A 17,626-nucleotide genomic window follows, 5' to 3' on the forward strand; every position below is an offset into this window, starting at 1 on the left:
CGTGGCATACGGAGCTCCATCGCAGTCTTTAACACTGGTAGCATGCCGCGACAGCGTGGACGTGAACCGTATGTGCTGTTGACGGACTTTGAGCGAGGGCGTATAGTGGGCATGCGGGAGGCCGGGTGGACGTACCGCCGAATTGCTCAACACGTGGGGCGTGAGGTCTCCACAGTACATCGATGTTGTCGCCAGTGGTCGGCGGAAGGTGCACGTGCCCGTCGACCTGGGACCGGACCGCAGCGACGCACGGATGCACGCCAAGACCGTAGGATCCTACGCAGTGCCGTAGGGGGCCGCACCGCCACTTCCCAGCAAATTAGGGACACTGTTGCTCCTGGGGTATCGGCGAGGACCATTCGCAACCGTCTCTATGAAGCTGGGCTACGGTCCCGCACACCGTTAGGCCGTCTTCCGCTCACGCCCCAACATCGTGCAGCCCGCCTCCAGTGGTGTCGCGACAGGCGTGAATGGAGGGACGAATGGAGACGTGTCGTCTTCAGTGATGAGAGTCGCTTCTGCCTTGGTGCCAATGATGGTCGTATGCGTGTTTGGCGCCGTGCAGGTGAGCGCCACAGTCAGGACTGCATACGACCGAGGCACACAGGGCCAACACCCGGCATCATGGTGTGGGGAGCGATCTCCTACACTGGCCGTACACCACTGGTGATCGTCGAGGGGACACTGAATAGTGCACGGTACATCCAAACCGTCATCGAACCCATCGTTCTACCATTCCTAGACCGGCAAGGGAACTTGCTGTTCCAACAGGACAATGCACGTCCGCATGTATCCCGTGCCACCCAACGTGCTCTAGAAGGTGTAAGTCAACTACCCTGGCCAGCAAGATCTCCGGATCTGTCCCCCATTGAGCATGTTTGGGACTGGATGAAGCGTCGTCTCACGCGGTCTGCACGTCCAGCACGAACGCTGGTCCAACTGAGGCGCCAGGTGGAAATGGCATGGCAAGCCGTTCCACAGGACTACATCCAGCATCTCTACGATCGTCTCCATGGGAGAATAGCAGCCTGCATTGGTGCGAAAGGTGGATATACACTGTACTAGTGCCGACATTGTGCATGCTCTGTTGCCTGTGTCTATGTGCCTGTGGTTCTGTCAGTGTGATCATGTGATGTGATGTATCTGACCCCAGGAATGTGTCAATAAAGTTTCCCCTTCCTGGGACAATGGATTCACGGTGTTCTTATTTCAATTTCCAAGAGTGTACAATTACAGACAGTCTACCACAATTAGATTTCCATAATCTATTTCTCTAATCCACTTACCTGAGGTACAATTTCAGTACATTAGATTAATGTCTGTTTCACAACTACATCCAGTAAGCTTAGATTGCAATCTTATCTTCGTCTCTAACCAATATTTCACCGCTAAATTAATTTCCAATCGCTTCCTGTTGCATACATAGCTGCTGACTAGTCATGTCTTCTCGAAAATGAACCCTCACTATGGGTTTACTTTACCATCGAGCATGAAACATTTATCGTCTTTCGTTCATAATGCTAATTTACATGGTTTTATAGTGAAAATTGTAAGTAACTTGGATCGAGTAATACACCGAGCAGTTAAATTATCAACATCATTTATAATACATTATCGGTACTCAACAGTGCTTAATTCCTTAGCTGATGAGTATTTCACACCCTTCGCTCTATGAGTTACGCACTGTGTTTTGTTTCGACGGGCACATTTTTTTTCTCAGTCCTATGAATTGTTTAATAATGTCCTGTGATATTTCATCTTTCATTACGCCCACTTTCTTTTTATTGACGCACGGGATGTTGTAAATGCTATCATCGGTGTAACCTGAAGTGTCAAACCACCTGTGTTCATCACTTTTAATATCACCAAACATATTTGAGATAATTACATAATATATCAAGCTATCCGTGTCTCTATAACACATTTTAACATTTTTTCCTCTACTTCAGGTTCGTCGGTCTATACCCATAATAGGAATATACTACAACTATGAATTTGTCAAAAACTGTATTAAATCTATGTAAGCCAAAAGCAACCAAATTTTCCTTAATATCGACACTGCGTCTGACTCGCAGTCAGAACAGCAGCTTCAGATCTACGAGTATCTCCCCAAGTTGTTACCGGATTACCATCATTCATTTTTCTTGTATTGTGTTAAGTTTTGCCAAAACGACTGTAATTCATAAATTTGAAAAAAAAAACACTGTTTTCAAGATCATTTCTTCCATTCCTGTGTTTCTCAGAATTCATGTCTCTATCCAGTTTCATCCAGGGAGCAAAATATCCGGTGATTTTGTTTAGAAAAAGATTATTGTTCAGACACTGCTTTAAATTTCTGTAGTGAATCATTTATTTTTTATCGTGTAATGTGGAAAACAGCTTCTTTGGAACTCTAATTCGGTGACCGTAGTTGGTGGTACAATTTTTTCTGGTGATAATGCCAGGTGTAATTCTAAATGTAACTGATGTCTGTACCATTTGGTACGCTCATCACACGTAAACTGGTAGCCATTTCTACAGACAATCAAGAAGATTAATAGTGTGGCCGGTGTTGCATAATTTCTCAGCTGTAGATACTCCTAACACTTATGATATGCCGGCCGTTGCCGCCGAGCGGTTCTAGGCGCTTCAGTCCGGAACCGCGCTGCTGCTACGGTCGCAGGTTCGAATCCTGCCTCTGGCATGGATGTGTATGATGTCCTTAGGTTAGTTAGGTTTAAGTAGTTCTAATTCTAGGGGACTGATGACCTCAGGTATTAAGTCCCATAGTGCTCAGAGCCATTTGAACCATGTATATATTACACATAACAAGTACATGGTGTCCCACTCGAAAGAGGCCCCACAAACAAACATTTGCTTAAATTACATTTAAAGGTTTTGATAAAGATCGGTAAATGAAATGGTTCAAATGGCTCTAAGCACTACGAGACTTAACATCTGAGGTCATCAGTCCCCTAGACTTAGAACTACTTAAACCCAACTAACCCAAGGACATCACACACGTCCATGCCCGAGGCAGGATTCGAAACTGCGACCATAGCAGCAGCGCGGTTCCAGACTGAAGCGCCTAGAACCGCTCAGCCACAGCGGCTGGCGGTAAATGAAATGAACATGTCATCCTTAGTTCATGAGGAAATTAAGGTGAATCACGAAAGGTGCTGGAAGTGACCGCGCACAGTTGAACACGACGCTGCAGATTCTGGAATATTGCTGCCAGAACGTCTGGTGTCACTGCATGGATTTCACGGATGATGTTGTCTCGTAAATCTTCCAAGTTGTATGGTTTATTCCTGTAGACCTTGTCTTTTAAACCACCCCATAGGACAAAGACAGGTGGTGTTAAATTAGGCGATCTTGGGGGCCACAGTCCTTTCGAAATCACTCTGCTGGGGAAAAATGATTCGATCTCAGCTACGTTCATTCTATCCTTGGGGCATGTGGCGCCATCCTCTTGGTACCAGCAGAGGGTAATAAGTGTCCACAGTTTGCACCACATGAAAATTATGTTACATCTTCAGTCCACCAAAAGTAGTTAAATAATATTGAAAGTTTGTTTCGTTGTGATCTACGTTGTTGATAAATATGAAACCACGTCGCCATCTAAATAAGCACATTCGCAACATCTTCCTCTTCCCTCCTCCCACTCAGACAGCATGGCGTAGCAGCGGGGAGAGCGTGTAGCCAGACTGAGCACTGTGGCACACGAGCCAAACTCTTGGCTTCCCCTGGCGTAGAATGAAAGGTATGAACCACTAACCAGCTAAGCAATTAAGCACTGTGGTTACTGAAAATGCGTTATCAATTATGCTAATAATTTGACTGTTCAGTATGGTATTCAATCCAAACCACATACAGCTTCCACCATTAAGCAATGTAAATTAGCATTATTGGCAAAAGACAATAAACACTTCTTATTCAATGATAAAGTGAGCACTATAGTGTGAGCTTATTTTCAAAAAGAAATGATTAGTCAGCAACTGTGGTGTGTAACAGGAGACAATTTAAAATTGGTTTAGCGGTACAATACAGGTCGTAAAAGAAGATGAAATTGCACTCTACTGGTTGAGATGTAATATAGATGATAATGTAATGTACTGAAATCGTAACTTATATATTGTAGAGCATGTAAATGTAACTGTGGTACACTAGTTACAGCTATATTATGAAATTGTAACACACTAATAGCAGATATAGCAGAGATGCAGGCGTATTCTGTTGTTGTTGTTGTTGTGGTCTTCAGTCCTGAGACTGGTTTGATGCAGCTTTCCAAGCTACTCTATCCTGTGCAAGCTTCTTCATCTTCCAGTACCTACTGCAACCTACATACTTCTGAATCTGCTTGGTGTATTCATCTCTTGGTCTCCCTCTACGATTTTTTCCCCTACGCTGCCCTCCAATACTAAATTGGTGATCCCTTGATGCCTCAGAACATGTCCTACCAACCGATCCCTTCTTCTAGTCAAGTTGTGCCACAAATTTCTCTTCTCCCCAATCCTATTCAACACCTCCTCATTAGTTATGCGATCTATCCATCTAATCATCAGCATTCTTCTGTAGCACCACATTTCGAAAGCTTCTATTCTATTCTTGTCTAAACTATTTATCGTCCACGTTTCACTTCCATACATGGCTACACTCCATACAAATACTTTCAGAAACTACTTCCTGACACTTAAATCTATACTCGATGTTAACAAAATTTCTCTTCTTCAGAAACGCTTTCCTTGCCATTGCCAGTCTACATTTTATATCCTCTCTACTCCGACCATCATCAGTTATTTTGCTCCCCAAATAGCAAAACTCCTTTACTACTTCAAGTGTCTCATTTCCTAATCTAATTCCCTCAGCATCACCTGACTTAATTCGACTACATTCCACTATCCTCGTTTTGCTTTTGTTGATGTTCATCTTATATCCTCCTTTCAAGACACTATCCATTCCGTTCAACTGCTCTTCCAAGTCCTTTGCTGTCTCTGACAGAATTATAATGTCATCGGCGAACCTCAAAGTTTTTATTTCTTCTCCATGGATTTTAATACCTACTCCGAATTTTTCTTTTGTTTCCTTCACTGCTTGCTCAATATACAGATTGAATAACAGCGGGGAGAGGCTACAACCCTGTCTTACTCCCTTACCAACAACTGCTTCTCGTTCATGCCCCTCAACTCTTATAAACGCCATTTGGTTTCTATACAAATTGTAAATAACCTTTGGCTCCCTGTATTTTACCCCTGCCACCTTCAGAATTTGAAAGAGAGTATTCCAGTCAACATTGTCAAAAGCTTTCTCTAAGTCTACAAATGCTAGAAACATAGGTTTGCCTTTCCTTAATCTAGCTTCTAAGATAAGTCGTAGGGTCACTATTGCCTCAAGTGTTCCAATATTTCTACGGAATCCAAACTGATCTTCCCCGAGGTCGGCTTCTACCAGTTTTTCCATTCGTCTGTAAAGAATTCGCGCTAGTATTTTGCAGCCGTGACGTATTAAACTGATAGTTTGGTAGTTTTCACACCGGTCAACACCTGATTTCTTTGGGATTGGAATTATTATATTCTTCTTGAAGTCTGAGGGTATTTCGCCTGTCTCATATATCTTGCTCACGAGATGGTTGAGTTTTGTCAGGACTGGCTCTCCCAAGGCCGTCAGGAATTCTAATGGAATGTTGTCTACTCCCGGGGCCTTGTTTCGACTCAGGTGTTTCAGTGCTCTGTCTCCACGCAGTACCGTATCTCCCATTACATCTTCATCTACATCCTCTTCCATTTCCATAATATTGTCCTCAAGTACATCGCCCTTGTATAGACCCTTCATACACTCCTTCCACCTTTCTGCTTTCCCTTCTTTGCTTAGAACTGGGTTTCCATATGAGCTCTTAATATTCATACAAGTGGTTCTCCTTTCTCCAAAGGTCTCTTTAATTTTCCTGTAGGCGGTATCTATCTTACCGCTAGTGAGATAAGCCTCTACATCCTTACATTTGTCCGCTAGCCATCCCTGCTTAGCCATTTTGCACTTCCTGTCGATCTCATTTTTGAGACGTTTGTATTCCGTTTTGCCTGCTTCATTTACTGCATTTTTATATTTTCTCCTTTCATCAATTAAATTCAATATTTCTTCTGTTACCCAAGGATCTCTACTAGCCCTCGTCTTTTTACCTACTTGATCCTTTGCTGCCTTCACTACTTCATCCCTCAAAGCTACCCATTATTCTTCTACTGTATTTCTTTCCCCCATTCCTGCCATTTGTTTCCTTACGCTCTCCCTGAAACTCTGTACAACCTCTGGTTTAGTCGGTTTATCCAGGTCCCATCTCCTTAAATTCCCACCTTTTTGCAGTTTCTTCAGTTTTAATTTACAGTTCATAACCAATAGATTGTGGTCAGAGTCCACATCTGCCCCAGGAAATGTCTTACAATTTAAAACCTGGTTCCTAAATCTCTGTCTTGCCATTATTTAATCTATCTGAAATCTGTCAGTATCTCCAGGATTCTTCCATGTGTACAACCTTCATTTATGATTCTTGAACCAAGTGTTAGCTATGATTAAGTTGTGCTCTGTGCAAAATTCTACCAGGCGGCTTCCTCTTTCATTTCTTAGTCCCAATCCATATTCACCTACTACGTTTCCTTCTCTCCCTTTTCCTACTACCGAATTCCAGTCACCCATGACTATTAAATTTTCGTCTCCCTTCACTATCTGAATAATTTCTTTTATTTCGTCATACATTTCTTCAATTTCTTCGTCATCTGCAGAGCTAGTTGGCATATAAACTTGTACTACTGTAGTAGGCGTGGGCTTCGTGTCTATCTTGGCCACAATAATTGCGTTCACTATGCTGTTTGTAGTAGCTTACCCGCATTCCTATTTTTTTATTCATTATTAAACCTACTCCTGCATTACCCCTATTTGGCTTTGTATTTATAGCCCTGTATTCGCCTGACCAAAAGTCTTGTTCCTCCTGCCACCGAACTTCACTAATTCCCACTATATCTAACTTTAACCTATCCATTTCCCTTTTTAAATTTTCTAACCTACCTGCCCGATTAAGGGATCTGACATTCCACGTTCCTATCCGTAGAACGCCAGTTTTCTTTCTCCTGATAACGACGTCCTACTGAGAAGTCCCCGCCCGGAGATCCGAATGGGGGACTATTTTACCTCCAGAATATTTTACCTAAGAGGACGCCATCATCATTAACCATACAGTAAAGCTGCATGCCCTCGGGAAAAATTATGGCTGTAGTTTCCCCTTACTTTCAGCCGTTCGCAGTACCAGCACAGCAAGGCCGTTTTGGCTAGTGTCACAAGGCCAGATCAGTCAATCATCCAGACTGTTGCCCCTGCAACTACTGAAAAGGCTGCTGCCCCTCTTCAGGAACCAAGCGTTTGTCTGGCCTCTCAACAGATACCCCTCCGTTGTGGTTGCACCTACGGTACGGCTATCTGTATTGCTGAGGTACGCAAGCCTCCCCACCAACGGAAAGGTCCATGGTTCAGTAAGGGGGGGGGGGGGGGCCGTATTCTGTTAACGTGCGAAAAACATCCATAATACATTGATATGCATGTCTCAGTGTTATTCCTGTGCTCTATTTCAATCATGAGAGAAAGGGTGGTTATTTGAAGAAGAGTGGCAAGCGGAATGTTATGTCTCCATGAATTTTGTGGACAACTGCGTACAGTGTATTGTGTGATAGCTTTTAAGACATAGTTTACTCTGTATGAGAATGCGTGTGTAAGCACTTGGCTGTGGACAGACAGGCGAATTACTTTGGAACTTTAATAGTGGCAACTATTTATTTACAGCTCGTACAAAATAGATACGTGTTTCAAAGCTTTACTGACCTTCAAAGTAGTCACCAGCATGGTGTATAACCCGTTGCCAGCGATGTGGAAGTCGAAGGATACTCTTAGCAGTGCCAGTTGTGTTAACAGTTCGATCGGCGCGGTGTATTGCCCGACGAATTTGTAGCAGTTCTGAAACGAATGCCGTGAATTGTTTCCTTCAGTTTAGAAATCGATTTGAACTTACGAGGGCTTAAGTCAGGGGTGTGCAGTAGGTGGTATAGCACTTAGCAGCCCCATCAGTCAAACAAATTATCAACAGCTTGCACTGTACGTACTTGGGCATTGTCCTGCAAAATGATGGTCAGGTCCTGCAGAAAGTGTCATCACTTCTGTCACTATGCTGTTCATTTTTGGAACACAACCTACGACCAGCTTAGAGACGGAAGTGATGACACTTCCTGCAGGACCTGACCATCATTTTGCAGGACAATGCTCAAGCACGTACAGTGCAAGCTGTTACTGATTTGTTTGACTGATGGTGCTGCTAAGTGTTATACTACCTACTGAACTCCCCTGACTTAAGCCCTCGTGAGTTCAACTCGATTTCTAAACTGAAGGAAACACTTCACGGCATTCGCTCCAGAACTGCTACAAATTCGTCGGGCAATAGACCGCGCCGCTCGAACGGTCAACACAACTGGCACTGCTAAGAGTATTCTACGACTTCCACATCGCTGGCAATGGGCTATACACAATGCTGGCGACTACTTTGAAGGTCAGTGAAACTTTGAAACACGTATCTATTTTGTACGAGCTGTAAATAAATAGTTGCCACTATTAAAGTTCCAACTCTCGTACATGCCTCTTGCAGCTGCATGGCGGACAGTCACATGCACACGTTACGCAGCTGTCATTACCAATGGATGAGAACTCTGTTATGCCCTGCCCACCCTTTTGCAGTAAGCTCTCTGACTGTTTCGTTTCGTCAGCCAGTTTCCAAGACATTAAATAGAAATGGGAAATGGGGAAATGAGGATGGTGAGGAGAGGGGGAGGGAGAGGAACAACAGAAGAGGATAGAGGCGGCATGGGACAGGGTTAGGGAGACGAAGAATCTCAACGTCAAATCTGATCCAAACGCCGCTATTACTCTCCTCCTATTATCGAAAGCTGCTATTGCTTTCCTTCCATGAGCTAACGTTCCTATTGCCTTCCTAAGCATGACGATAAATGCTGCACTGGGACTGACGGATTCTGGGCACCATTTGCGTTTGGAACAGGAAAGGGAACAACACTAGTGGTACCAGAACTACCATATGCCACATAATTATATCTGGCTTGTGGCATACAGATGCAGATGAAGACATAAAAAAGAAATTCTGAAGACCATCAGGTTATTGCTACATATTGAGAAGCTGCAAGAACATCACTAGCGAAAGTTACAACTAATAAAACACCACGTAAATTACAAGGAAAGAGTTATCTCCATCAGATTTCGACAATTTTTCTGTAGTCCCACGCATTAGTGTGGGGTGTGTGAATTTCCCAACGTCTTAAGAAACGTTGAATATTCAAGCTAATAGCAGTCTGCGCTAGAAATATTTTTCATTGAACATTATAGCCTTATGACAGACAGCGAAACAGAAGCGTTTGACTCAATTCCCGTAAAATCAGGAAACGTTCTATTAGTTCACAGATAAGACTAGAGTAGAGGATCAGAACCAAAAGTTAAATGGCACTTGATGCAGTAGGTGAACAGTTCGAAGTGATTTTAACATAATCAGGTAACGTATTTGCGACTAAAGACTACAACTACATTCAATGTTAACTCTAGCTTTCAAAGAGAAGGATCCCTGCTGCCTAGAAAAGAATTATAATTGTAGATGTAGGATACATCAAAACAACTTCTTAAAACTGAAGAAAGAATATCAGATCAGATTATGTCTCCCAACATGTGTAGAGAAAGGACTGCCAAAATCTACATTCAATCCACATAAATAAAATACAATATTTACGTAAAATGGCAACCGAAGGCAAGATTTCAGTCTGAAGAAAGCTTTAATATTCTGAGACTATTGTCATTTTTCGCTAAAAACGGTACAAGGAGAGATTTAGTAGCAGCTCGGTTGTTGCTTTCTTAAAGATTTGCCTTCAAGTTGTTCTTCGTAGCGGTAAATTGTTTTCACTGATACGCATTGCCTCCCAAAATTGATTACTTCACGTCTCTCCTTGTGTCGTAAAACGCACACGCGCTTTCGTATGTTCACTGCGCGCTGCTCTGTGTTGTTTTCGCTGTGTTGAGTGTATTCTTTTCCTGTCTGTTCACGCTGTTGTTACCAGTTCTGCCAGCACGCTCCTGGCCATCACGTAAGTGTGTCTCAAATGCATGGTGTTTACCTGTTTCGTTTCTTTGTTTGCTGCATGCAAGCATGTTGCTTATAGCTGAAAGCAGAAAAATAAATGTTCGTAGTTCTGCGATTTTAAAGTGTTTTATGACTCAGAGTGTTGCACGGCTTAATGTCACAAAAAGGTAAAAAATTTCAAAGATACTTTGTGTATATATATAAATGGTAATTAATACTTAATCAGTCTCCTTTTGTCTTTAGCTTTGTTAAGACTTAATTTACTTAATTTTTGTTTCTTTATAATTCATTAATATAGTTTGATGAAATAAGCCATGATTGTGCAGAGACTGTTGTCTCACAAAATGTTTTATTTGACCCTGGTAGCGAATTTCGATCCAAACTTCATTATTCAGTTGCCCGGTAGCCTTATCAAAGACACGTTAGAGACCGTGGGTGGCTTTGTGTGGACAGTGATTATCTAGCGGAGATGGAAGAGCGTGCAGCAGAAGGAGGCAACTCGTAACTGCAAGAAACCTTGTATTGCTTTTTCTTTACGTCAGTCAGTATCCCATGAACGTGGATGATCCCTGGTGAGCGCAGCAAATGCACCGACGTGGCATCTCCCGTTGGGCTGATCTCCCGTCACGCCTTGACAGTGGTAGTGCAGACCATCAGCCGCCACTGCGACTCCTGTGGCAAGGTATGACATCAGTCTTCTGGCTGGTTTGATGCGGCCCGCCACGAATTCCTCTCCTGCGCTAACCTCTTCATCTCAGAGTATCGCTTGCAACCTACATCCTCAATTATTTGCTGGATGTATTCCATTCTCTACAGTTTTTGCTCTCTACAGGTCCTTCTAGTACCATGGAAATCTTTCCCTCATGTCTTAACAGATGCCCTATCATCCTGTACCTTCTGCATATCAGTGTTTTCCAAATGTTCCATTCCTCTCCGATTCTGCGCAGAACCTCCTCATTTGTTACCTTATCAGTCCACCTAATTTCCAACATTCGTCTGTACCAACACATCTCAAATGCTTCGATTCTCTTCTGTTCCGGTTTTCCCACAGTCCATGTTTCACTACCATACAATGCTACACTCCAACGTACAGTCTCAGACATTTCTTCCTCAAATTAAGGCCGATATTCGATATTAGTAGACTTCTCTTGGCCAGGAATGCCCTTTTTGCCATTGCTAGTCTGCTTTTGACGTCCTCCTTGCTCCGTCCGAAATTGGTTATTTTACTGCCTAGGTAGGAGAATTCCTTAACTTCATATACTTCCCTTAACCAGAGGTTGAAAATACCGCTTCAGTTGTAATTTGTTTTATTATCATGACCCGTTTCGGGCCCTCGTAAGCCCATCCTCAGCTGTCGCAACTGTGCTGTAGCCCCCGGGCACGGGGGTAGGCAGAAAACCGCGCCTAGTACACGTCCACCGCGGCAATCAGGGGTCACAGCACAGCTGCGACACTTGAGAATAGGCTTATAAGAGCCCGAAACCGGTCGTGATAATAAAACAAATTTACAACTGAAGCGGTATTTTCAACCTCTAGTATAATGCTCAGTTGCGGATGTTCGTCCAACAGGATTGTTTGTACTTCCCTTAACTTCATCTATTCGTGTTACCGGTCTGTATCCGGACACCCCCGCATGGCTGCTGTCACTGAGAATACGACAGACTGCATCTGGTCCCTATGGCACGAGGGGAAGGAGTCCTCAGTTTGAACCTCAGCAGATGCGAAGATGGCTTCGCCCCTGCATCGTAGACTCTGAGGTCAGCAGTGTGCTGAGCTGCCGAAGCGCCTGGCTGGTCAGTCAACGGTCGGAGGTTAGAGGTTCGTGATGGTGGTGGCCGCGTCATTGGTACAGCATTGTCTGGCACAGGCATAGTACAGCCCAACTATTCAACGACGACTGACTATCCTTGTGGGCGAGAGGGGAGGGGGGGTGAGTTAAGGGCAGCCTCCAGGGCTGATTACGCGGGAAGCATCGCGCTTCTATGTAATCCGGTAACATCTCGAACAGGGGCCAGTGTCTTTGGCCCAGTCGTTGTTTGCATATTATGTTGTCATTTACCGCCTTGTAAAGTCATCAGGTGTCCAAAACAAATTGCAAAATTATTTAGATAAGACATCTGTATGGTGCGAAAAGTGGCAATTGACCGTGAATAAATAAAAGTGTGAAGTTATTCACATGAGTACTAACAGAAATCCGCTAAATTTCTATTACGCGATAAGTAACACAAATCTGAAGGCTGTAAATTCAACTAAATACTTAGGGATTATAATAACAAATAACCTAAATTGGAACGATCACATAGACAATTTTGTGGGTAGAGCAAACCAAAGACTGCGAGTCATTGGCAGAACACTTAGAAGGTGCGACCGGTCTACTGAAGAGACTGCTTACACCACGCTTGTCCGCCCTGTTCTAGAGTATTGCTGTGTGGTGTGGGATCCGCATCAGGTGTGACTGGCGGATGACATCGAAAAACTTCAAAGAAGGGCGGATCGTTTTTTATTATCGCGAAATAGGGGAGATAGTGAAACAGACATGATACGTGAATTGGAGTGGCAATCATTAAAACAAAGGCGTTTTTCGTTGCGATGGGATCTTCGCATGAAATTCCAATCACCAGTTTTCTCCTCCGATTGCGAAAACTTCCTGTCGGCTCCCACCCACTTAGGGAGAAATGATCATGGCGATAAAATAAGAGAAATGAAGGCTCGCACAGAAAAATTTAAGTGCTCGTTTTCCCGGCGCGCCATTCGAGAGTGGAACGGTAGAGAGAGACAGCTTGAAGGTGATTCATTGTACCCTCTGCCAGGCACTTTATTGTGAATAGCAGAGTAATCACGTAGATGAAGGTGTAGGTTAGACTGAGCAATTATTTGTGCACATGTTTGAACTTTAAACGACATGATGGCCTTTTTTGTTCTGGATATGTATTGAAACCAAGCACCTATAGCTACTGTAGCTAAGCAAAGATTTCGTGACTGACCGAGAATCGATCATAGCAACGTTCGTCATTGTTTACTAGGCATAAAGAGTCGAGAAATATCGAAGTTTTCACCAGTACCAGTTAGCAAATGTTGAACTAGAAAATTTTTGTGCTCTGCGTGGAGTCCTGTCAATACCCTTATCTCCCTGTTAACCACCCACGAAGAACATTTAATATAATGCGAAGTGATAAAGTTTGCATATGCTTAAAACGAAGTGCCCTGATATAAAGTTTTGTGACGGGGTCTCGATCCCAGCGCGTAATCAGATTGTTAACTAAGTAAGATCAGATGTTAGATATCGAATTTTGCCACCAACAGGGAGATATTTGAATCTCAAATGAGAATACAATATTTTAATTACCGGGAATCGAACCCGGAACTTATCGCTTCTATCCACGAATTGTTTGCTCACTAGTAGTAAGACGTGTGCATGTTTGACTAGAGATAACGACACCTAAGGTTATTGTTGACAACATATGAAGAGACATTAAAAATGAAAAATTATTTATCATTAGTAGTTCGGTTTGCATATGGTAGGCCTTGAAATGAAACCATAGATATTTTTGTGCTGGACCAGGATTCGAACCCACATACGTGCGTTTCGTGGAGACCTAGAGGAGTTTGCAATCTTGGAGAAAACAACTATATCATTCCATGTCGGTCAGATACCACGAAAGAGAAGATCCGAATTCGAATCACAGTCCGCCACCAATCTTTTCAAGTCTCAAGATCAAATAAAATAAGATCCCTAGCTCATTAAATAAAATAAAGTTTCTAGTGTAAGGAAGCCCACTGGCCACAAAGTTTCGGTTTGCTGCGACTTCCGCCTCTGCTACGGCCCAACGTAAACCGGCTCTGTGCCATTTGGTAGCGAAGACGTGTATTGTATGATTCTGAACTACGGTGCAGCCTGACGTTCTTTACCTGGCATTACTAGAGGTGAATGAGGTCTACTCGTGTGTTTAAAATACATATCAAGTGGGAATCGAATCCGCACCTCAAACATAAGAAAGTAGGACCAATCCAGTAGCCACTCTTATTTATTTTGTATTTTTTATAATTAGTTATTGTTATTTTTTGTATAGTATATAAAAGTAGAAAGACAACAAAATCAGATAATAGTCTAAATCGCAAACTAAGCCTTATGTCTAGAAAAAAATTCCAATTTTATTGTAAGGATTATGTACGCTCATGTGTCTATGTACTTCATCTATGCACATTATACAAAAGAACTTGAGCGATACTGAGGCAAAACACAAAACAAAACGAGCAAGGATTCTAGGAGAGGACAAGTCGGAGCAAAACAGATGGAAGGAAAACACCTATCACCCGGAAATTTAAATTAACCAACACCTTGCCGATGCAAAACAAGATTCAACATATCGGCGAATAGGTCTCGATATCGAGGAAGTACCAAGCATATCCAATAAGCTGTGATCATGTACTCCCTGAAGGCCACGTGATTCCCCCCCCGCCTTTTACGATATAATGAAGTGTCCCGGCAACCACATTACTATATGAGTTTTCGGCCGTGGAAATAAGGAAGAATTTGGGCGCAATATGATGTCCGTAGTCTCAGACCGAGGAAGGAAGGCCTATTGTGTCCTAATCCAAGACCAGTTTGCCACATGACCTCCACAAGTAAAACGATGTATCGTATCTGTAGACGTACAACGACTACATAAATCCGTGTCGCTAAGCCCAATATGGAAAAGTCGCTCGTTTGTTATACTCAAGTTATTTACTGCCGTATACCAAGAGAACGCAACGCGCATCGCCAGACTCGGAAGACTGATATTGGACAAAACTGCCGTCCAGGTTGTTTGCGGCGATCCTCTTTCAGCGAGATTCAGGCAAGGCAAGGAACTCCTTCCCAACAAGTCTTTAGGAATTTCATGGAGAGGACGGGTCTCCATAAAATGTCAGCCCCTAAATAGCTCATCGCATAGATAGAAGTCGCGAATGTGTTTCAACTTGTAATTGATGCTACCAACATCAGTAGGGGGGTGGGGGAGTCAAGAGTAGCAGAACGCACATAGAGAAATAAATAAACGTGAAAGCGTGAGTTTCTTGAGTTATCGTCAGAACAGTACGTCGCACATATAGCATTTCCATCTTCCTTCGTAGAGGTCCAACCCCCGCAGAGGAACGAGGCTTCGGCATCACCTCATACCGTAAGCGAAAGACATATCGTTTGCGTAAGACACGACCATACAATTGCTGTAGTTTCTTCGCCATCATCGAGGGAAACGGATAAGCTTGGGATACGTAATAAGCTTTGCACAAGACATATGTATCCAGTGTTCGGACTTTGTGGAGCAGAGTAGGCGAACACCTTCCATGTTCAAGAATGGCTCCCTGAATTTTTTCCGTAAAAGACTTCCAGTAGAGTGTCTCCTTTTTGACTGGACAACGATCAATAATGATACCGAGAGACATATGCTGGTCCACTGCAGTAGCCCGTGGAAAAACCGTGTCATCAAAACCTCTCAAAGTAAGAAACCTGAATTTACCTTCATTAAGTAGTACACTAGAAATCCGACAATAATCACCGATCACAGCCCTCGGTCAAGGTATTTCCGCAGGACTGCGGAGTAGAACCATTACGTCATTCGCCCATGCACGAACAGCTCTCTGCGGAAAGCGTACAAACTTTCAGCCGAGATGCCCACATCCGAAGTAGGGGGTCCAGAGACAACATAAACAAAATCATTGATAGCTGGCTTCCTTGAGGCACTCCCTGACGGATATTTATCGGGTTCGTCCGTTGACCATTAACAACCACCGAAGCTGAAATACCCGCAAACAGATTTGAGAGCACTCGCCGTGTGTCAACAGTAAAGCCAACAGTTTCCAGAATGCTAAGCAAAAATTCGTGATTGACACGGTCAAATGCCTTATCAATGTCTAGAAAAGCAAGTGCACATGGGACGGACGTTACAGCAGCGATCGAAATCACGTCACGACACTCGACTATAAGTTTAAGATCAGTTAAGCAACTTTGACGTTTTGCGACAATCGTCTCCATCAAAGCCGAAATCCTGCTATTAACTGTCTTCTCCATAGTCTAATGATCAAAGTTTAACAAAGTAATTGGGTGAAAGTTATCAGAGGCAACCGGTCCAGGGCTTTTGGATTAAAACAATTTCCCCACTTCGAACAAGGTCGGCGCTATGCTCCCCTGTAACTCTTCATTCAAACAGGACGCAAAATAACACCCCCTAGAGGCCGAAAACGCACGTAAAATTCGTTGAGAAGTACTTCCAACCCGGGGACTTTTGAGAAAGCAATCCCACAATAATTTTATAAACTGAAAGGCAGCTAAGAGCGTTTTATTGTGTTCAGGTGTAATTGTCATTTCCAAGATGCTGAGTAGTGGGACGTAAAATGTATCACTGGACGCATTGATGTCGTAGATGTCGACACAGTATTGGCGTAAGACACGCACTATATCAACTTGCGCCATTTATCGTGACAGAATGAATACTAGCGATCCGGCAATGGGTCTGATGCCGAAGCAAATGACTTAAGGAATTCTGTTCTTCCGTCACCAATGAACGTGTCGCACGTTCAAACATTCCATTTGTATCCTCTTCAAGGTCAATAATTTCCTCTTTACACGCCTAACATCAGTTCGCAGAGGGGTGTGATCCGCAGTATCAAAAAGTTCACGCAGGATGGAATAGTAAAATTCGTAAGTTCTCCGAAATTCCCACGCGTCGACATCACGGAAAATTATCAGATCTTGCGTGAGCCTCGGTTTTGCCAGTTGTGTCCACCAGTCAGGGCTGGAAGAGTACTTCCCAGAGGACCGTAGAGTATGCTCCCACACGGCTAGCATCACGTTGTCGAGAGAGGTATCAGCTAAGTGAACATGGAGTGCGAAACAATTTGACCAGTTACCGCACAAAATTGAGAGTTCAAATGGCTCAGAGCACTATGGGACTTAACAACTGTGGTCATCAGTCCCCTAGAACTTAGAACTACTTAAACCTAACTAACCTAAGGACATCACACACATCCATGCCCGAGGCAGGATTCGAACCTGCGACCGTAGCAGGCGCGCGGTTCCGAACTGCGCGTCTAGAACCGAAAATTGAGAGTAGCAGTCACAGTGCAGTGATCTATAAAGGAAGCAGGGATGGCTTCAACATTAAGAATGCTATCGCGCAGGCAGTCTGAAAAGTAAAACCTATCGCATCTACTACTAAGAGTCGCAGTAAAGTGAGTAAATTTAAGTAACGTCGGGTATTTGTATATCCAAACGTCTTTCAGGCGTAAGTAGCGGACCATTTCATGTAATTCACGACATAAATTAAAATTCGGAGATTGATCTGCAGGACGCAACACACAGTTAAAATCACCATCCAAAAGAATACCCCGAAAACTCTTACACAAATCTTTATAAAAACGCGAACGATCCTCAGTGCGACCAGTGCCAGACGGCTCATATAAAAGAACCAAGGTAAGATTAAAAAGTTGACGCCTATGCCC

The 17,626-nt window shown here is 43.4% G+C and overlaps 1 protein-coding gene across 1 annotated transcript in view; it reads left to right on the forward strand.

The window, feature by feature from the left end:
- Window positions 1–17,626, forward strand: part of LOC124619340 (protein unc-80 homolog) — a 905,779-nt gene that overhangs the window by 65,545 nt on the left and 822,608 nt on the right. Inside the window, exon 3 of the mRNA XM_047145658.1 lies at window positions 10,125–10,151. Within this exon, the coding sequence (XP_047001614.1) occupies window positions 10,125–10,151 (27 nt within the window). The remainder of the gene's footprint in view (window positions 1–10,124; window positions 10,152–17,626) is intronic.

This window comes from Schistocerca americana, chromosome 6 (genome assembly GCF_021461395.2).
Source record: "Schistocerca americana isolate TAMUIC-IGC-003095 chromosome 6, iqSchAmer2.1, whole genome shotgun sequence".
Taxonomy (NCBI): domain Eukaryota; kingdom Metazoa; phylum Arthropoda; class Insecta; order Orthoptera; family Acrididae; genus Schistocerca; species Schistocerca americana.